Raw genomic sequence first — 23,523 nt, forward strand, 5'->3', positions numbered from 1 at the left:
CTGACACTTTTCACAAAAGTATGTGAAAATGGTAATTTCTACATGTTTTTGTGAAAAATAAGTGCTGATGAATAGACCCCTAAGTATGGTCCTGGATGCCTGTTCTGTATAATATAACCTTTTGAGGCCCGGCAGTTGCTGCTGCATCATCCCTGTCAATGGATCTGGTTAGGTTTTTCTCGTATTGCTTCCCTTCTACTAAGGGTTCCTTGTTGGTGCTCCATGCTACCTAGGGTCCAGACTGGTCTGTTTATAGTTGAACCTTAGGGCGTTCTGTAGAGTTCTTAGCCATGTTGTCGACTAGGGTTGCCTTTCACCTGGTTCCATTCTGCTCACGCGGTATATTAGTGGAATTCTCTGATTCTGTCTAGCAGGGAGTTCTGATTCTCTCCTGTGCTATACAGTGATTTGGTCCTTAGCCCTTGCTTCAGTTTGTCCTACCGTCAGCTTTATGGCGGTCCCGGTTTAAAGTTGGTTGCTGGTTCGGCAAGTTTCTCAGTGCCTCCCACCAGGGAGGTCAGTTTGGGACGTCCACCATTGTTTATACTCCAGTGTTCCCTAGTGGATGAAGGAGAAAACAGGATTTTGCTAAATCCCTTTCTCCTATTCCAGGGAGGACACTGGATGTCCTCCCAGCACTGCTTTCCTGCCTTCTTGTTTCATTTTAGTTATCTTCTAGTTAGTGTGTTTTTTTTCTGCATTATGTGGTGTGACTTGCTGTGTTCCCTGTAGCGGGTTACTCTGTTCTCCATTTGACGGTCTTGTTCCGTTCTGTGGAGTTCTCCTTCTCTTCCTCTTCCTGTTTGTCCTCAGTCTCCTCTCAGGCTCAGTTTCTTAACTGGGGCTTAGAGGGGGAGGAGCCAGTCACACTTCTAAATCATTTAAAGTGCCAGGCTTTACTCTACCACCATCTATACCCCATTGTCTATACTCCAGTGTCCCGTGTGGAATCGGAGAAAGGGATTTATCGGTAAGTACCAATATCCTGTTTTCTGTTAATTATGCCATATATGGAAAAACAAATAGTGTATGGGAAGGGGCTTGGACACCAACATTATTGTCCCTACAAGCTCCAGTCATGCAAGCCTAGCCTCAGTACGCCCATATGTGACAGTGCTTCGTCATTTTCAAGGACAATTGAATATATGTGTGCCCTGTTCTATTAGATAAGGCTTATTTTCAAACCAAATTGCAGTTATATAATTATAGTAATCAATTAACATGTGCTCAGAGGCAGGGGCATAGGGAGGGTGGTTCCACCAGAGCGCGAGCTCAAGATGCCTTAGTTGCCAGTGGGCGCCCTGAAGTCTGACTCCGTAAGCAGCTGTCAAGTAGCTGACAGCATGCCGGGTTCATGTCCAGCCTGCCAGGTGCTGTGATACAGAGCAGCATCCATTCCTACCTTCCTGCTGCTCTGCTGTGAGAGACTCCAGCTACAGCAGCATATCGACGAGGAAGAAGCTGCAGGGTCCGCATTAAGGTGAGAGAGGTACCCCAGTTATGTCTCATCACCCTCCCTGCCTGTATGTATGTGTAACCCTTCATGCCTGTATGTATGTTTGTATGTAAGTATGTGACCCTGCCTGTATGTATGTGTGTGTATGTATGTATGTATGTGTGTGTATGTATGTATGCATGTATGTGTGTGTATGTGTGATCCTGCCTGTATGTGTATGTATGCATATATGAATGTATGTGTGACCCTGCCTGCCTGTAAGTATGTATGTATGTTTGTGTGACCATGCCTATATGTATGTGTGACCCTGCCATCCATGTATGTATGTGTGTGTGTATGTATGTATGTATATATATATATATATATATATCAATCACACAGTTTTGGTGGGGGTGTAGCACGCTCGTGCTCCGGGCGCCCTGGCCACATGCTACACCTCTGCTCAGAGGGAATACATATGATTTACCGCTGGCGAAGAGGAGGTAATCCCAGTTGTCAAAGGTAAGTATTTACTAACCTAATTCTGCCCCCTAACCCTCCCTTAGGGGTGCCTAACCCTAACCTCCCCCCCCCCCAAGTGCCTAAACCTAACCCCCCCCCCTTCCCCTAGCCTAAACCTAACCTCCCAGGGGGCTGCCTAGCCCTAAATCCCCCCCCGGGAACCCTAACGCCTGTCATTTAACCCCTGGCCGGGATTAGACAGCCAGGAAGCCGTCGGTCGGGATTCAGTCCATCGGCTTCCCGACTGCTTCCCGCTCAGAGGTAGGGCTCTTCAGGTGTTAGCCTTTTTCAGTTAACTTTATATTTCTGCCAGCTTCCACAGACCTGTGACAGGTTGCATATTCTATGTAGTGTCTGTGCAGATGCACTTTTTTATACTGGAATTGTGGGAGTGCACCCGTGTAAGGGCACCTGCATTTGAAAGGAGTAGGGTTCGCCTCTTTCAAATGATGTGACCCCTAGCAGTTAGTGTCTGGTGATCAGGAAAAAAGGCAAGGGATCCACAAAAGATATTAATAAAATAAGTGTACTGACTTTTGAGGTTTAGGTTAATCAACCCTATTGACGATTTTTTTAAGTGATGAAAATATTTTATGGAATTGTTTTAGTAATCAAATAAACTAACTTGTATAATACACTTTTGTTTTATTTATGTTTCATCAATCTATATTCCAGTCATCGCTTGTCAAGACAGAACAAAAGGAAATTAGCTCCTCCTATCAAAATTCTAAAAGCCTTATATTGACTCCGGTACAAATGTCCTCACAGCCAACAGCACCTGGTGCTGAAGTAGCCCGGGGTCCAGGAAAGGAGAGAGCCACAGATCACACGGTGATGCAGGTGGGTTAGTTTAATTGTTCTGTCAGTCCCCATGCTCAGTGTAGTAAATAACCAGCAAAACAAAATAAGACTAAATCCTTGTTTTAATATACAATCTGTTCACAAATGTTTCTTCAATAGGTTTAAATCATGTTATTTTCCTTTATTTATATGGCGCCACAAGGGTTCTACAGCGCCTTACAAAGTACATGAACAAATGAGCAAATAAGAACATAGCGAATTGTAGTACAAAACAATGCAGGACAGGGACGTAGGGCCTGATTCAGACCCGGTCACAAGGCCGCATTCGCACGCAGCCTGTCGAGGAAAAATTATGCTAATGACCACATATGCAATGTAACCACAGCACAATAAGTAGACACCCAACACTACATAATGCCGCCTACTTCCTTTCACTTACGTTCTCACAAGAGAGCGAAAACATCGGTAACCATCGGACCCACACGCACAAGTTGTGATTGACCTGATCCTACCGCAGACATTGCTAATGTTTGTGTGTGTAACTAGACGTTAGGATGCGTATGCCGTCGCTGGGGCCTAATTATGCACACCCCTGAAACGGCGTCTAGACGCCCAGACACGCCTGCGTTTCTGGTCACCACCCTCAAACGCTCACTTCCTGTGAATCACTGTGTGAAGACTCTGCGTGCTCACTGCGATCGCTTCCCAATCGCTGTGGCCGGTTCGCGCACTGCATCTTATACGCATGCGCAGGTTGCAAACATCGGCTGGCTGCATGCGAAAGCAGCCTTGCAAACCGACCTGAATCAAGCCCATAGTTTATAATCATTGCTGCAATAGCGATCATAACACTCAAATAAGCAGCAGGGTGTCAGCTACCAAGTGTTAGGTGCCCTTGTGGGGAGTTAGGAGTAGATGATCATATGACTAAGGGAATGTGAAGCACATGAGAGAAGAGGGACCTGCTCTTGAGAGCTTACATTCTAAAGGGGAGATATGTTAGTGCACACATATTAAGCAGCACACCTATTAAGCAGCACTTTACAAAGAACATTTCAGTCACTGACCCAGAGGAGCATACAATCTAAATTCCCGATCACACACTAAGGTTATTTCTTCGACAGCAGCCATTTAACTTGGAAAACCCACACAAACTTGGGGAGAACATATCAGTCTTCCCTCTTGGCCGGTGAATCAGAGAGATGGTCACTACTCACATTGGAATTGTGATCTGTATGGTGAGACAGACTGACATTGCACATGGGTTCCTTACAGAGAACAGGAGACTAAAACCCGTAAATAAATGTAGATAATTACCTGTGTGCCCATATCTAACAAGCAAAAGCAGGAATTGAGGTGGGACCAATCTGATACCAGCAGTGCTCTCTTCCATACAGTAACCCTGGCAGTATAGACAAAATACTTCCTAAGCAAATCAGAAAGGTTTCAAATAGTTATTTACAGCAATGTTCTGAAATTTTAGCACGTGTGATTTAATTGTATAACAAAATACTTTTTTTTTTCTTGTAGCATTCCTTCAAATATTCAATATGTTCAAAAAAGTATAAAGCTGCTCACATGTGCAATCATTTAATGAATTTTAATTGAATTATCAAATATCTTATTACTGAACAATTTGCACACAGACACATCAGTCTAAGTATAAGATACTTGAGATTTTGAGAATTGTTTAAAGAGTCCCTGATGCACAACTACTCATTAGGCATATACCCGAACAGACAACATATATTTAACTGTATGTTACAGTTCCTGTTAGATTTATAGTTTCTTAGAAACTCAAATTTTTACATTCCTGTATGATACTAGTGGGTACATTTACTAAGAATTGTGTTTGGTTGATTTGGTATTTTTGGGAGATTTTGATGCGATGTTGCAAATCGGGAATTTTGCTAGAGCCCAAATCACACCTCAAACACAACTAAACACATTGACACACTGCACTATCGGACCAAACCTCGAACCCTAAACAGTGACACACATACAAGTCACAGATTTGCTAAGAATTGTGTTTTGTTTGTCAAATCGCAATTGTGAATTGAACCAGTTTCAGGGGAAATTGCTGGATTTGCGAGCTGAAGCGAAAATAGACCAAATTGCACACTCAACAATTCGCAGAGGATCACCATCAACAATCAAAAACGACAGACAAACATGATTCATTTGAGATTTGGAACACAAAAAACTCCAGTGACATCCAGCAAATCGGGTTCAACAGCAAACACTATTAATAGTAAATCTACCCCTAGTTATCAATCTGTGGGGCTATTCAATTAGCCCCAGTTAAAGGGATTTATTTTTGGGTCTCATGAGATACGAAAAGAAATCCCCGATAAGTGTGCTGTTTTCGAGGGATGCCTGTATCCGTGAACTTTTCATGGATTCCGGGTGTTAACGCCCGATAACTTGAGTTAACGCACTTTAACCAGTTCTTTTAACGGGCATTAACACAGGTATCAGGAGAAAAAGGGAGCCTAATTGAATAGCATCGGGCGATAAAGGTTACTTCTCTTTTTCTCCCTCAATAATTTTTCTGGGCTAATTGAATTCCCCCATACATGCTGACAGGAACTTTGAGACTTAATACCAGACTGTAACTGTACCACTCCCTGTTTCTCACTCCTTGCTAAAATACCTTAGGAACTATTACAATGTAATATCATGTGATCATTCTAAACCAATACATACAGTTTTAGATCTAAGATCTAATAGTTGTAAATAGGCTTTTATTCAGGCTTTACCATAAATGCTAGATTTCTCAAATCTGCATGGCAGCCTCAATTTAATTAGCAGTAGTCTCCCTATATATACATTGATGCAAACGTTTTCCAGTATTGGACATAGAAAATTAAATTGGAAATTTTTAATATCTGGTCAGTCAATCTGGTCTACAGTAGCTCCCCCTTCAGTAATCTACATGGTTTTGATTTTGATTTATTTGGAATCACAGGGGTTTTGTATATGCTCAAGACTTTACAATAATACAGCTTATATATTGCATATTGTGTTACCAGTGCGATAGGATCTTTTTAGGTTCCAATCTTAGATGATAACATTTTCTGAACAACCTGATGAATAAAATTGCATTGCTCTTGATTATTTGTGTCCTACACAAAAAAAAATGTAAATTCAGTCTTAAGAAATTCTTATTAAAATATACAACCGTCAACCAATTTGAGAAAAAGAAAAATGCACTAATGTAGAATAGTTCCATTGGAGAGAGGATGAAATAGAACCATCATTCTAAACATGATATTTTCTTTTCTTCTTAGAGTGAAGCACAGAAGAGCAAGATAAAGGCTTGTGTGGTGTATGGCTGTAGTAACACTTTTTTTAAAGGATGCAAAAAACAGTTTTTCAGGTAATTAATATAGGGGAAAATAGGAGGTGCTAGTATGTCTGCCAAAAAATACTAGATTTAAACAACAACATTCTTGGAATAAAATAACTTTACCTTACTAAATACTAAACTATACCATCCAACAAAAAACATAATAATGGCACACAACAAATAATGCGCACGCCCCGATAAAAAATAAATTATATATATATGTCCCTGGATAGCCTGGGACTCCGGATACATTGATCAGCGTTAAGGGTGCCTTCCCAAAATAATCCATACAATAATCCAAAATCCTTCAATAAAGAACCAGGGGGCACTCCAAAAAACGATGTAGAAAAAGTTGTATTCGTAACATTACAGTGGTTAAATGGGCATCATCAACGTTTCAAAGTCTTTAGACTTTTTCCTCAGGATGTAGCACCAAAATATGTCAAAAAACCAAACTTTGTTTGGAGTACTTTAGATTATTATATATATCTGTGTGTGTGTGTATGTGTATATATATATATATATATATATATATATATATATAATAATTCGCAAGGAAAAATATATATATAGAAGGGGGAATTCAATTAAATGCGATGTTGATTAGCATCGGGAATGAGTTCCCGGAGCTATTCAATTGGCCACATTGTTATCGACGAATAGAGGATTTCTGCTGGCACCATCCTGAGGTGCAAGCAGAAATCCGACTAAACTAGTGGCGCTATGCTGGATTCTGGCTTAGCGAGTGTTCTAACAGCATCGCGGCTGGAACTTTTGTTTATATATTAACAGTTTCTTATATAGCGCAGCAAATTCCGTTGCGCTTTACAATTTGAATCAACATTAACATTTTACTGGGTTGTAAAAGACAGACAGACATACATAAAAGACATACATAAAGGTAAGAGGGCCCTGCTCGCAAGCTTACAATCTATAGGACCTGATTCAGCGAGCACTGCTGATCGCAGATTCACGATTATCGGGAATCTGCACGTGCGCAGGACTCATTCATCGATTGTGCAGAATGGGTCCTGCGTAGTCACATGCATACCCTTCTATGCCTCTGCCTGATTGACAGGCATAGGCCTTTAAGGGGCGGTGCGGGGGCGTTCGGCATTCCTAGATATGGGTGCGTGTCGGTTTTCCGGGAGTGGCAAGCCCAGGGACTGTGTCGACCGACACAGTGTCCTGGGCAAGATCTAGCTTTAATAATTGACCAAAATGGAGCCAACATCTCCTTCTAGCCGTAGGCAAAGCATAAACTGCATTTTAGTAATGTGTATGTTTTAGGATTGTTCTAAAATGTAAGACCATCCTAGTAACCTGTGTTGTCTGACTATTCTGTGAGGAACATTGCACCACTGCCAAAATATGATTCTAACTGAAAGGCAAGTGAACATTAAGGTCTTCACTGGTTGTTAATTATGTACAGGTTTCCGGTACAAGACCCCGATCGCTTGTCCGAGTGGGTTGTAGCAATTCAACGGAAAAACTGGAAACCTTCTGCGTCCAGCAGAATCTGCAGTGATCATTTTATTGAACAAGATTACATGTTATATCCAGGATCATCACATCTCCAATTAAGAGAAGATGCGTTGCCTTCTGCCTTCATTGGAATACCTCAGCGGATGCAAGTAATAAATACTAAGATGGAAGCTCAGAGCCTGGATCAGGTAACACATTTTTCTTGGTGATTGATAATGGTGGTTCTACTAGATGACCGCAAAGACAATGTTCCCCTTTTAGACCTTATAGCAGAGGTTCCCAGTCGCGGTCCTCAAGGCTCCCCACAGTTCAGGTTTTAGATATATCCATGGTTGAGCACAGGTGACTGTCAATTTGATTTAACCACCTGAATTGTTTCTCAAACTCCTCAGGACTACAAGCAGTACATGTTTTTCAGGTCTCCTCACAGAATCACAAGTGAAATAATTAGTTCCACTTGTGGATCTTTTAAAATGTGTCAGTGAGTAATGAATACACCTATGCACCTGCTGGGTGACCTGGAAAATGTGACCTGTGTGGGGTCCTGAGGACCGAGTTTGAGAACTACTGGAAATCTTTAAGAACAAACACAGGGCCTGATTCAGAGCCGGATGCTATTTGCGCTCGCTCGTTCAGAAAAAGGGGCCGGATATTTAAATAGAGCGCTCGCTCTTTGCGGTCTGTTGACACCTCTATGTCTGAACGAGCGAACGAAACATGCGCTCACTATTTTTTATAAAACGCCCCCTGGCCGCTCGCATCCTACGTCATCTCCGCTATTTATTAGATTAATCGAGTACATCGAAAGGCCTATGAACTGCTCGCAGTGCTTGTGGTTGGATTTTCCTACCGCAATCATGCGAGCAGTTCAGGCTAAAAGACAACCAAGTGACGTGGTCGATGACGCTGCTTTGTTAATTATGCACACCCTTAAAACGCCCATTTTGACCGTTTGGCACGCCTGCGTTCGGTTCTCTACTCCCCGTTTTCAAGCACCTTCCCCTGTTACCACCCACAAACGCCTCATCCTGTCACTCAAATTAGCAGGCATTCGCTATTTTGCGAGCACACAATTTCCGACCGCAGTGAATGGTTCGCGCATGCGTATAACAACCCATATGCATGCGCAGTTGTGCGAACATCGCTCGGAGCGAACGAGCGGCTGCTTACGAGCGGCTCTGAATCAGGCCCACAATCTTTAAGAACTGATAACTGAGCATTACATACAGATTGAGAGAACATGCTACTGTCTAAACACCAGCACCCAACTGGTTTTAGTATTGTGTTAAGGGTCCATTACACCTGAGCAATGAATCCTGGTACGCCGGCCTGATTCGCAGACATTGATGATCGGTAATCCACCGGCGCATCGGGAAAATTATTTATGTTTTCGGGTCAGGACCGGGGAGTCAAGATCTTTCAGCATGTTGAATATTCCTAATCACCAGAATGGAACATTGCGGCAATCCGATGCAGATGTATGGGGCTCTTTAGGCTTGGCACCATTGAAGAGACTATTCTTGATATAAATTGCAGTTTTGGATTAATCCATGCAATTTAGTGATGCATGCTATCCCAATCTGTCTATTGGTTTACTACATTCCATTGATTGAGACAGGTCATTAAAGGAAAGATCAGTTGACAGATAATAGAGAGCTTAACATAAGTCACACTTGTAAAGGGGCCCATACACATGACCCACGATCCTGTTCTGCCGACCTGATCCATGGATCGGCAACCAAAACCATTGATCTGCGGACATCAATGTTTGGCGAATCGGGAAAATTCTACATGTTAAATATACTAGACTCATTGATTCTGACCATTTTCTAGTTGGGATCGGGAAATCAAGATCTTTCAAATGTTAAACATTCCCGATCCTACAGCCTCTATGTTGACAGAAAGGGACATTGCAGCAATCCATCGCAGGGGCCTTTAAGTGCCAGTCACTGTGTCTTTTAAGATAGATGGTAATTTACCTAGTAATTTGCATAATGTAACAATCCGGCCTGAGTTGTGTTGTGCGATTAATGCACATCTCCAATCCATGCGTTCCCTCCCTGCTCTGATAGATGGGAAAGGCTATCTTGCCTGCACTGTGGACTGATTGCTATGCCCTTCCACTTGCCCGAGTCAGCATAGTAGTTCCTAGTCCCTCCTCCACAAATTAATAGTGCACCTATCTCATAACGGCCAAACAGACCAGTGGATGATAGGGACGTGCACTGGAATGATTTATATACAAAAACACATGCTCCTGTCTTTTCAGGGCCCCAGCTGACAGACTGGTTCAGGAATGCATAGGTCTGGTACTCCTACACATATATTGCATAAGACCGTACTTTGTTATGTATAGCATGTAATACAGGGGACATACAGAATAACAGATTCTGATTATATCACCAGATCTGGATTGGGACACTGCTCTTGATACATGCTTATTGTCCCAGGACTACAAAAACATAGGATACTTTATTAATGATTTCTATGGCAAGCAGTTGATTATGAAGTGGGAAATGGGCATGGCTTAGTAGGTACTGCCAGAATTGTAAATAGTTAAAAAGCAAGTAAAGCCACCGTTTAATATTAATATGTATTAAAGATTAAGGGCCCGATTCTGAGGTGCAAAAAAGAGTAACTGTGCAGCTTGGCAAAACCATGTGCCACTGCAGGTGGGGCAGATGTAAAATGTGCAGATAGATTTTGGGGTAATAGACCTGCCTGTGAGCTGCGTGTTTAACAGAAGCGCTGCACAGATTAGTGTGATCTGTGCAGTGCTTCTGTGTGCTAATGATTGCGTTATAAATGTAAAAAAAACTATGTGGGTTTCCCCCTCAAACAGTGGTTTCCCCCTTCAAAAGCATAACCAGCCCTGAACCTCTGAGCCCATTCAGGTACAGTAAAATCAGGGAAACACCAACCAGCCCGCGTGGTAATGCCACGGCAGGAGGACACAATCTGAGGTCCTCCTGCCAAAGCATTTTCCAGCCCCAAACTGGTTAGCCTAGGCAGTTTAAGGGGCATATCCAATTGGGAGAGCGTCCAGTTTTTTATTACAGCGGTATGCAGGTTATAGAAACCCACAGTATCCGGTTTTAAAAAATATTTCGAAATTTTTTTCATCAAAAAAAAAAACCTATGCAGACTTTAGAAAAAAAATGGGGCAAAAAAACAAACAAAACGAAATTCTAAATATTTAAAGCAATTATTTTTTAGTTTAATTGCTTTAATTACATTTTGGGTGCATAATTCAATGAAAAAAGTTGATTGTGGGGTAATTTGAAGTCATTATTGATTTTTTTTTATTGGTTGCTTAATTAGTCATTAAGGTGTGGGGGGTGTCTTAGGGATTCTGGAGCAAGTCCTACAAATTTTTTCCTAAATATAATGATTTTAGCAAAGGACTGGCTCAAAAAAATTTTGTGCCGCCTTCCAAAAAAATAATCTTGCATCCAATTGAATAACAAAAATCTCACGCCTGCGGGAAAAACCCAGTGGCACGAGATTTTTGGAAAATTCACTCACAATTGGATATGCCCCTAATACCCATTTTCCACTGACTTGAGTTATTGCACATTAACGAGCAACAATCCAGGATTTTTGTCAGTGGAAACTACTCCACCCAGGTCCAGTCACCTAGCAGGGTTTTACACAGGAAGGACCCGGGTGAGCAGCAGTGTAAACAGGTAACCGGTTTCTCCGACCCGGGTGCCATTTATAGCACGGGGAATACTGCATTCCGGCGCAAGAAGATAATGTAATCTCCAAATGCCGGTAAATCACCCGTGTGCAGTGTGAATGGCACCGATCCGGGAAAAACCCAGAATGGCACTGTGGTGGAAAAGGGGTCTGACCCGGTTTAAAATTGTGTTCCAAATCCTGAGTCAAACACAGGACTTTGGTGGAAAAGTGGTATAAGTGTCGATTTTGTAGACTGGTTATTGACTGGATTGGTGGCTTGATTAAAAGAAGACAACTGATCAAAAGATTTCTAACCAGTATATAGAACAAGAGGACGTACTGAGTATTAGGCTATTACTAGAAAATGTTCGAAAAATAAACATGACCTACTAAGACCAGCGTCTCATACAATAACACACAATAAAAAAATTACTACAACACATAACATACAATATGAATGCACTATTGTTTTCAAGTAAGTTGTTTGCCGATGTGCTGCATACTAAACAGTTACATTTTCCAGCATCTTCCATAGAATCAATATGCGCACCTTAACTAGACCAAGTCTATATCATTGTAGCTACATATTCAGAATTGGTTTCCCAGTTTCCACTGCTGAAGTTCTCATGATGTATGTCAACAGTGACCAGCAACCTGCCATGTGATGGATTAACACAAGTGTGTTACAGTTGCATATATTAGTGGGCTGGAATTACAGTAAAAGGTGCAGGAAAAGTTGGAACCAACCATACTGGACATGAAAGGTTTTCATGGAATCCTGTTTTCATGGAATCCTGGTTAGTTTCTGTCCACTTTATTAAGTCAATCTGTTTTCAGTCTATACTGTACATCTGAATTAATTTAAAAAAATTGTGTTCCCACATTATAGATAAAGCATACAGAGAAGAGTGCACCCAATCAGCATTCAGTCAACCCAATAGTGGCTCAAACCCTTGTAGAAACTACTAGAACCAAACTACAGGGGATCCATGAAAATAACAGTGCAGCAGAGATAAAGCAGCAGGTATTGTCCAGCAAATTATCTATCGAATATATATTATATATATATAATATGTATTTCAATTGGTTCTTTATAATGTGTGTGTGTGGAATGGATATATATATAGTGTGTGTATGTGTGTGTGTATATATATATATATATATATATATATATCACACACACACACAGTGGTACTGTTGTAGCACTGCACCAACAATGTCTGTATTAGTGTCTTTTTAGGGTACTCCTCTCCATTGCTTCAAATACACTCCCCGCATTTCAGGTGGCTGCTGATATTCTCCTGGGAGACTTTTGTTGTAATGTCTCGCGTAGTAGTAAATTTGTAAGGGTGAGAATTAAGCGCTCTCTAGTGTAATAATTCTCATAATATAGGCAAGGAGGTAAATAGTATGCGTACTGCAATTATATGGTTAATGAGCATATATCTGAGGGGTCTTTTTGGAACCGGCATGGTTTTCCCTCACAGCCTTGTTCTCAATAGTGACTGGTCATTTATCAGGATACACCTGAAGTTAAATTCTTCCAAACTAAGAAAGGGTGAGAATCAAGCGCACTCTCCTGATGAAGTCCAGTACATTGGGCATAGGAGGTGACTAAACGCATTGAGGCTTCTATAATCATTCACTCCATTGCAGTCAACTTAATGTAAGACTCTCCTTTTTTTTTTTTTTTTTATATGTGGTATGTGTAAATAAAACTCCTAGTGAAATATTACACTATATATTTTTTTATATCTACATGGAAAACTTATATTGAGCTACCACTCCAACAAGCTGGAAGGAACATAAAGGATCAGGTGGAAGATTTTAAAAAGACCCTCCCTCATGTGCTCGTATACCAACTTATTGTAGTATGCATAATCCTTGCCTCCTTGGTTATATTATCTGAATTATTACACTAGAGAGCACTTGATTCTCACCCTTCCTTAGTGTGGAAGAATTTTACTTTAGGTGTAACTTGATAAATGAATGGTCACTATTGAGAACAAGGCTGTGAGGGAAAACCATACCGGCTCCAAAAAGACCCCTCTGAAATGCCGCTCATCCTCAGCCTTTCTTAGAAATATTATATATATATATATATATATATATATATATATATATATAATATATGTGTATGTATATATATATATATATATATATCTGTGTGTATATGTGTGTGTGTGTGTGTGTGTGTATGTATATAAATATATCTATATCTATATATATATATATATATATATATATATATAAAATATATAAAATAACTACTGACTCATCAACGTCCTATCAAAACCCCTTAACCTACAAACATGAAATTCGGGGAGTATATTCCTTCCATGACGTAAGCAGCCACTAAGCAGGGATTCTTCTAAATTCGACCCCTTAAGGGGGTGAAAAGTGGTAAAATGTTATCTCTGGACCGAGGTGATTGGGTGACAAAGCAACATGCCCCAAGTGCTGTGGGACTGTAAGGTCATTGTTTGGGTCGAGTGGCGGCTTCAGAGGTGGGGCTGCAGCACAGTCCAATATTCAAATTGGGAAGCCACACTAACTGCCAGTGATGTTTGGCACCATTTGGGGTGACAGTTGGTGTGGCTCTCCTATTTGAAAAACTAAGCATATATGTTAAGAATGGTATGAAGGAATTTCAAACAGACAGTATGTCTACCTGGGTGAAACTGGGTACATCTAGTGTATGTCTGTATATATAATATTAATATACACATTCACATGACTTACTTCTAAGGTATCGCTGGCAGTGAAGGCAACTAACACCAGTTATGAGATCATAATTTATGTTTTAGCTAAGACCTTGTTTTCAAATAAAGCCGCAGCCCTGCATCAAGCAGATAGATATCTAGCTTTCCCTGGCTCACCCAGCTGGAATGTAAAGGCGCCCATCCACTACCAGATCTGAAGACGACTGCACGATTATGACATTGTAATCGTGCAGTCGTTTATCAGTCTGTGATGAGCCTGCACTGAACGAGCAGTCGTTCAGTGCAGGCTCATCAATCATCTGCAAACATGCTGAACCTGACGATATCGTCAGACTGTCCAGCATGTTTGCATGATGATAGATGTCTAAACGACCAGCGGGAATTGCGCATCGCTGGTTGTTTAAGACATTTTTACAAACGATTTACAAGTGATTTGCAAACGATTTATGAATGATTGAACGATAACTATATCGTTATCGTTCAATAGCTCACATAAATCGTCTAGTGCAGTGGTTCCCAAACTGTGTGCCTAGGCACCCTGGGGTGCCTCGGGACACTTGCAGGGGTGCCTCAGGTTGGTGGTCTAGCACAAAACAAAAATTATTTATGGTCAATGTAATTTAAATATATGGACAAAGAGAAGTGCAAACCTGTCCCCATCACATAACTGAACCTAAAGATGACAGGTAAGCACAATTTACTTTACTACATTTTATTCTGAATTTCTCAATAACAAACATTTGGCTTAGGGGTGCCGTGAAAACAATGCTGATACTCTAGGGCGCCGTGGTTCAAAAAAGTTTGGGAACCACTGGTCTAGTGGATGGGCAACTTTAGTTGCAACAGCATAACCTTTCTACCCTGGATAACTTTGTTATGCAAACTGTGCAGGACTTTAATGCTGCAGAGTGCATACACACGGCACAACCTGCACAACCAAAGATATCGCTGATAGATTTCCCTCCAAATTTCTGTAGTGCAGGGCAAACTATTTTGGGTGTACACACTGATGGATATCTCTAATAGATATTTCAGTGAAGTCATGTCTTTACAGGTAAATCTTGACAAAATTGTTGGCCTGCATGTACGGTCAACCATAGATATTGTTATCGTTCGTGCGGAAACACGCATCATTGGTCAATCGTTCACTGCATTAAAATGAGCAATATGAATGATTTATCATTGAACGATATCGTTCATATCGTTCAGGAGAATCGTCCTGTGGGTATGCAGCATAAGTGGTTCCTTGAAATCTCCGCAGTGCCTCCAGCGCAACAGTTAATAGTCAGTAACCCAGGTTACAAATGCTGGGATGTTTGAAATATAGTTAACATGTTACTGTAAACAGGTAGTCAATAATTTGGATTATAGCTCTGTTTCTGACCAGTCTCCACTTAATATATTCTAGTAAAGAGACGCAGACCCGCACCCTCTCTTCCCTTCTCTCCCCCAGCCCTTTCCAGCCCCCATACTTACCCCGTTCCTGTTGCTCGGTGGGTTCTCCATATGTTTTAAGTCTGTCAGTCTCGTTAAACGGACAGCACACACCCCAGTTCCCACTGCGCATTCATGTGGTAGAGGGGACAGACCTTACAGAATTATAAAGATGTGCAGTAGCCCTTAAGCAGGGGTGAGAAAATATATATGAGATTACTGTGGATACTTAATTTCCTCAAAGGGTTATTCTATAACTATGGATGTTGACTTGGGCCTTCCTTGTTACCTTGAAATCCTTCTCAGCTAACGGTGTCAATACATGTTTGTACTACCCTAAATGACAAATGACCAATAGTGAAACTCCTCCCTGGTCTCTGAAAACACATTATGTACAGTAGGTACTTGCCAAACTTTCTGACAATATATTTGTCACTCATAAAGTACTGTCTCTAATGTTTTCCCTTAGTAGCAATTTTATTCTATTGAACAAATTAAATGCTTTTGCTATTAATTTAAATAGTCAGTTTATTTTCAATGTGCGCTTTAAGCTCATTGAATTGCATTGCCCATAGAAATGAACGGCAAAAGCTCAGCATTTCACAAACAATAGAACTAAAACACACAAATTAGGTGCAGACAATTAAAATGACTTATTAGCATGATTAGCTACTCTCCTAAAATAATGGGGGCAACCAACTCCTCAATCTTAAGTCATTATAGATAGAGTATATAATAATTTTGATAATCAACAATTTAAAAGAAAATAAAAAACAGACATACACTTCAATGGATTCAATAGTATGTATCGATCCTATATAATCCTGTAACCCTTGATTGTACCATTGTGCAGTGTTTTCCATAGACCACTGTACCTTTTATTTTACTTATAATTGAATGATTGAACAGCTGCTGTCCACAAAGTTAAAACAATATATCTACCTTTTGAAGCTATACACTACATTTACTTTTCAAGGTCAAACATAGTCCTGTGGAGAAGAGTGGTGTAAAGACCTGCGTGGTGTATGGCTGCAATAATATCTTTGTTAAAGAAGGTGGGAAACGATTTTACAGGTAACCAATTTAAGTGATTTTTTTTAGATTAATGAAGAACTTTTCAGTACATATGTATGTGTTTGTGTTTGCTAAACCTATTCAGAGTTCAACTAACCTAAAGTGACTAAAGATGTTTTAAGCACAAGAAATACTGTACTCTGAACATATGAAAAGTTCTTAAAATGATAGATAGGGTTCAAACCAAACCACTATTCCTTGTTATACGAGTTTTGGCTGTAAAAATGCTAAATGTAGTTCTTCTTTGGATACATACACTTAGGGCCGTATTCAATTAGAAGTGAAAAGCCGTTTTCTGCGGAAAAGTATCGCGGATCGGGGCTTTTTGCGTGGTCGGAACTTATCTTCAAATTCAAATTCCAGACGTTTTTTTCCTACGCAGAAACTCAATGCAATGTAATAGGCGAAAAAGATTCGCCTAAGAATACCAGGAGAAAAGAAGTGCAACATTTTTATTTTGGGGTGCAAATGTGGGGAAACCACTCAGAACCATTGATAGCCCCCCAAAGGACAACTGTGTCAAAAAATCCTGGAAAAACACTTAAGAACACCCCAAAAAAGGACTTCCATTTGGGGGGGGGGAGTAAAAAGTGGTGGGACAAGCATAAAAACTAGCGAAATAGACTTCTTGGGGTGCTATAGGGGGGGCCAAGTGTTTTTGGGATTGCAGGTGCATGTATGAGGGTGGTTTTTCACCTTTTTTAAAAGTTCACTTTACAGACATAAAAATATGCTAGCGCCCATTTTCAAGTACCCCAAATTTGACAGGATTACTTATATTCACCAAAAAATACTGGTTAATGCCATTCTTCACCACTTGTGCAAAGACGCTAATAAGAAGCTATTGAAACAACTTAAGTACCCCAAACACTTTTATTAGGGCTAATCGGACACATCTACATTGATCCCCAATGTTAGTGCATCTTTTTGGGCTGATTTTCCCTATTCTGACAGCACTTTCCGCCTGTTCTGACTTCACAGCTTGCCGTTTTCGCGTGGTTTGTAATTGAATACGGCGAAAAACGGAGACGCACACGATAAGTTTCCGCCTCCAAAACACGGGATGTCAGCAGAAAGTCGGGCAGGCAAAACTTTTCCGCGGACGCAAAACTAATTGAATACGGCCCTTAACTGGCTAATATTATTTAAAAAACTGTCCCCAAAATTGTAGAATTTTTTTCATTTCATTTTTGTTTATCTTTAAATTAAATCATGTAAATTATAGCTAGTTAAACCTGAATCAATATAATTTATTTAACAAAAATTTCATAGTGTAATTTACAAAACAATCTACAATTTTGGGGACAATTTTGATTTTAATTGTTTTATAGTTAAAAAAAACAACAAAAAACTTTACTGTTAGAGTGGAGGATGGAGCTGTGACAGCAGTAGGCGGGGCCAGACAGGCAGGTGGGATGGGGTCGAGGGGGGGGGGGGGGCAGAGACTGAGGTGACATGGCATTTGTTCCAATATACTACTAGTATATATATTGGTGTGTGTATAGGTGTATATATAAAATATATATATATATATATATATATAATGTGTGTGTGTGTGTGTGTACATATATATATATATGTATATATATATATATATATATATATATGTATGTATATATATATATATATATGTGTATATATATATATATATATATATATATATAAGAAATATCTGTGAATTTCTCAGATGAAGGCACTCACTTAAAAATTATTGATTTTATTGAGACATTTTTCTTCAAAAAACTTTTAGACGTTAAAGCCAGACACCATATGGTTGTGTCGACGTTTCGGTCCAATTTATGACCTTTTTCAAGACTAGTGTCTTTCAAATCACAAGTTTCTAGATGTCAAAATCATATGTATGTTCAACATACTGTATCAGAAACGCTGCCTGGCACAATGAGGATATGGACGTGTTAACATCACCTTATCCTTCATAGTGGCAGCATCAACATAGTGGCAGCATCAACAGCAACCTGCACAGCGCACACATGGAGCTCAGAGCTCCAGAAGCTTCTGGAGCTCTGAGCTCCATGTGTGCGCTGTGCAGGTTGCTGTTGATGCTGCCACTATGAAGGATAAGTTGATGTTAACACGTCCATATCCTCATTGTGCCAGGCAGCGTTTCTGATACAGTATGTTGAACATACATATGATTTTGACATCTATAAACTTGTGATTTGAAAGACACTAGTCTTGAAAAAGGTCATAAATTGGACCGAAACGTCAACACAACCAAATATGGTGTCTGACTTTAACGTCTAAAAGTTTTTTGAAGAAAAATGTCTCAATAAAATCAATAATTTTTAAGTGAGTGCCTTCATCTGAGAAATTCACAGATATTTCTTATATTTTGGAACCCAAGGGTTTGGAGAGCACCCTGAACATATAACTTTTTAAGGTGTGAGTGCAGTATATTGGACTATATATATATATATATATATATATATATATATATATATATATATATATATATATATATATATATATAGAGAGCAGACTCAGTTGCACTGAAGCCAACAGGTTGAGGTGCTGCTGGGCTGCAGGTTACCGCTGGCCTCAGCTATCGGGACATATTGGGAGAGAGGTTGCGGCTACTGTAATTTGTGGCTGGTCTGTTCCAGTCATGGCGGTCCTGCAGCCACCAGGTGGGGGTTCTGTTGGACTGTCCGATCACTTCTCGCCGCAGACACACTGGGGGCGGAGCCATGGTGCAGAGAGGCTTCCTCTAATATAGGTGACTGCTGAAAGATTATCTTCTGGTAACCTCCCTGTGGGCATTTCAACTGGAATCATTGCATGGCATTTCCAGAAAATTTAGTCTACTGGGTGGAATCAATACATAATTTGTGTGAATCTGTCATTAAAATATGAGCTCAACACAGAGGTTAGAAAACCCTAAGCAACAAAGGGTTAAATAGTATTTTTTTTTTTTGTTCATCCAGCATTTGAAGTGAAGTCAGTACAGGGTGTAGAGATTGTGAGGTCAATTCTTTATCAATGTATCCCTAGTTTAATAAGTGATATCACTGTATTCATGTACAGATGAGCGCAGCACAAAGTAATATACCAAAGGATATTCTAAATAATGTACTCATTTTAATCTAAAAAAAAACACATAACAAAAGGGATTGTACGTTATTAATAATAATGCTTTGGTTAAAATAATGTTAATATATGGTAAAGGTGACTCTAAACCGCCTATGTGTATGTACCATAATTGCAAGTTACTTTAACCGGACACTATCATATAAAATTGTTCTGGGTTTTGTACTTGTGTAGAAGAGGCATTTATTTAGTATAACCGTCAGTCTTGTGTAATGATATATTCTGCTTTATTCAGTGAAGAGATTGCTGTAGAAGTGTTTGTTGTATACAGGGGTGTATCTAGTGGTCCGAACGCCACTGGCAAAGTAAGGGACTGGCACCCTCCCCCCTCATATTTTCGGAATAATTGCACGCTCTTCTTCTAGTTAAAAAATAAAAAAAATTAAAATAGAGATTAATTTAATAAAAGTATCCACCTTCAGTCACTAGTTTCTGCGTAGGGGTGGGCACATTGACCAATGTCAGTAGCTGCCCTGCCCCAGGGTGCCGCGGTCTGCAAGCCACCCCCCAGTTGTCACAAGCAGCACACTTAGCTGCCCAGTCTGTCTCACTGTTAGTGTGTGTCACTCAAAGTTGTGATCCTAGTGGACGGTGTCAGAGACTGTAACAGCTTTTGCCAGGATCACTGCTGTTCGATGTGCGCAACTTTTGAGCAATACACACTGAGGGCTCCCAATCCCATACTGTGCTCTCCTTCTCCCTTCCACATCCCATACTGTGCTTTTCTTCCTCCATTCTCATCTCACACTGTGCTCCCATTCCCCCATTCCTACTCTGTGCTTCCCTCCACATGCCAGTCTGTGCTCTCCTTCCCACTATACATCCCACACTGTGCTCCCCTTCTCCATCCAGCCCCCACTCTGTTCTCCCCTTCCCCCATTCCTACACTGTGCTCCCATTCCCCCCTCCATATCCCACATACTGCACTCCCCTTCTCCATTAAGCCCCCACTCTGTTCTCCCCTTCCCCCTCCCACACTGAGCTCCCCTTCCCCTATCCCACTGTATGTGCTCCCTTGTTTCCCCTCCAAAACTATATTCTGTGTTCTCCCTCCACATTGATCCCACATTTTGTGTTCAATAGGACCAGATGCCCCCCGAGCAGTGGTTACTTTAAGTAACTTACTGATAATGCTGGTAAGGTGCTCCCTGCTGTCTTCTGTCTTCTTATAGGAGTGCTGCTCGCTGGCTCCTCTGACTCTGTCAGTCACAGACCAGCCCGCTGCCAGACATCGCGTGACAGCGGTAGATGCTGCAGTGCAGGGAGCCGGGAATTCAGAAGGTATCGCGGTACACAGCAGAGGGCGGCTGCCGGCTGTGTTGAAGCCGCTGCTGTGGCCATTTGGCAGGCCTGGATAAGTAGGGGCTGGGCTGTCTGACTCCTTAGTCAGGTGGTCTTTCACACACAGTCAGTGTTTGTGGTCCAGGGCTCTGTACTGCTACCAGCGTCTCCACCTTCACTAAATAAGTCCCTAGCCTCCGGTAAGCGTTAGCGGCTGCTCGGGCCCAGACCACACACCAAAGTCATGATCGGAAGCCCTGATTTCTAGCCCGTGGCTATGTGTGGCACCACCGGATGGTGCCCCTGGGGAGTGCCATCCTGGCCAATGGTTAGATATGCCCCTGGTTGTATATACAAATCATTGGTAATACTGCTTCTGTATTATTTAGCAGCAGAGTAAATCATAACAAACAGGGGGGTAACTAGAACTTTGTGGGCACATTATCAACATTTTGAATGTGCTGCCAATGCTTCTAGAGAGACTCCTTTCTCCACAGTGTTTTACAAGGGCTTTTTATACTGTAGTCTACTGAATAAACTAACCACTCTTTTTATTCTGTCTTCTATATAAACTAACCCCTGTACACTCACTTTGTCTCCCTGGTAATTTTGCAGGGTGGCCAGACTTTTGTATTCGGTGATCTGCTTTTAAAACTAAAAACCTTATAAGTAGTAAAAATTGATCTGCTACTGCAAGTGTAAGAGTGGTGCAGACAACTATTGCATGCAACAAAATGTAAGTCATTCATTTCTCCTTCATCCACTAGGGGACACTGGAGGACTTCAAGACAGTGGGGTATAGACGGTGCTGAGTGGAGCTGGCACTTTAAATTTAAATGAAGTGTGACTAGCTCCTCCCCTCTATACCCCCCCCCCATAGGCCAGTATTAGTTTGTGCCCGAGAGGAGCAGGTCACAGAAAGATCTCTCCTGCTCTTAAGGGCTAGGATAGTTTAATAACCTACAATCACTGAGGACAGACAGGCAGTAGCTGCATCTGCCTGTCTGCTATGCGGGACGCTGCCGGAGGGGACCCACTCGCAAGTGCATGCACTTCACCTGGAGTCCCCGACACCTGAGACCTCAGTCTTCAGGGGGGGGGGCCACATGCCGCTGCTTGCAGCACGCATCGCGGACCACCCACAGTCAGAGCCGCAGCTGCAGCAGGAAGCATCCAAGCCTCAGCGTCTCCCTGTAAGTACAGCTGGCTCCCTGATTAGAAGGGCAGCCAGCTTATTGCTACATAGGCGGCCCCACAGTCAGAACTGCGCCGGTGGCAGTGTGACTTGTAAGTACAGCTGGCTCCCTGATTAGTGGGGCAGCCAGCTTAGCGCTGACAGACGCGCCGACGGCAGTACAGCCAGCACGTCTCTCTGTCAGTACGGCTGGCTCCCTGATTAGCAGGGCAGCCAGCTCAGGGCTACATTAGGCGGCTTCCTCTGTGTGTGTGTGTGTGTGTGCTCCGGCTCCCTGACCAGCAGGGTAGCTGGTTTTCCCAGCATTAGGCGGCTCAGCATTATACTGCAAGGCAGTGTGCGTGCGTGTGTGTGTGTGTGTGTGTGTGTGTATGTATGTATGTATGTATATATATATATATATATATATATATATATATATATATATACAACAAATATACTGGGTACACGCGCCAGTTTACAGAACGGCGCTAGAATGCAGGGGGCGGAGCTTAGCTCCGACTTCCTTCTCCTGCCTCCCATCAGCCCCAGCGTTTCACTGCAGACTGCTGGCGGCCATTACAGGGAGAGGCAGTGCTGGACAGCCTACGGACCTGTATGTATTACAGCAGGGGTTTAGGCTGATGTAGAGAGAGAGCATAATAATAATGAATACTTTGCCTGGCGTTCTGGCACTGCTAGGAGCGCTGTTGTTTTCCTTACCCTGTCACTTAACCTCTTGTGGTTTGTGTGGGCTTTGTATGTAGCATGACTGGCAGGTCTAAGGCATCACAAAAATTATTTACCTGCAAAAAGTGTGGAAACAAATTTACACAGGGATAGTCATCTACCTCCAGATTGTGTGATGGTTGTTATACGGATCAACAATCTGCAGAGATGTCAGAACCACCGTCTTGGACGCAGGTTACATCTGTTATGTCCTCTCTCTCGGCTGAACTGGAGGCTTCTCGCAGAGAAAGAGAGGCTTACAGGTCAGCTGCTATAGAGGAACCAGCTTGGACGAGATCCCTAGCTGGTTCTATGGAGGGGATTTCCAAAGCCATGACAATGGCGTCCGCTCCTCAGGTCTCTAAAAAGAGATTGTTACCCTCAGTGCTCCATTGGGATGACCCAGAGGAGGAGGAGGAGGATATGCCGGAATTAGAAGAGGGTGAGTACACCCCAGATTCGCCTAAAGAGCCTCTGGAGTCTGATCTTGAACCGGTATCAGAGGGAATAGAAGCCTTGATTGCTGCAATACGACAGGTATTGCAAATACAGGACGAAGACTCAGGTCCTGTAAAACAGTCTTTCTTTCGTAAGAAACAAAAACAAGCTACGGCTTTCCCTATATCAGAAGAGCTGGAGTCCCTTCTAACGACAGCCTGGGAACATCCAGATAAAAAGTTTCAGATATCCCGGCGTTTATTATCTTTTTACTCCTTTCCAGCAGATA

The 23,523-nt window shown here is 41.7% G+C and overlaps 1 protein-coding gene across 1 annotated transcript in view; it reads left to right on the forward strand.

Moving 5' to 3' along the window:
• Window positions 1-23,523, forward strand: part of LOC148537771 (uncharacterized) — a 57,083-nt gene that overhangs the window by 23,063 nt on the left and 10,497 nt on the right. The window contains exons 4-8 of the mRNA XM_088460353.1: window positions 2,633-2,797; window positions 6,049-6,137; window positions 7,540-7,780; window positions 12,163-12,297; window positions 16,407-16,504. Coding sequence (XP_088316479.1) covers window positions 2,633-2,797; window positions 6,049-6,137; window positions 7,540-7,780; window positions 12,163-12,297; window positions 16,407-16,504 — 728 coding nt within the window. The remainder of the gene's footprint in view (window positions 1-2,632; window positions 2,798-6,048; window positions 6,138-7,539; window positions 7,781-12,162; window positions 12,298-16,406; window positions 16,505-23,523) is intronic.

The sequence above is a fragment of the Taudactylus pleione genome, unplaced genomic scaffold, assembly GCF_031769625.1.
Source record: "Taudactylus pleione unplaced genomic scaffold, aTauple2 ptg000044l, whole genome shotgun sequence".
Classification (NCBI taxonomy): domain Eukaryota; kingdom Metazoa; phylum Chordata; class Amphibia; order Anura; family Myobatrachidae; genus Taudactylus; species Taudactylus pleione.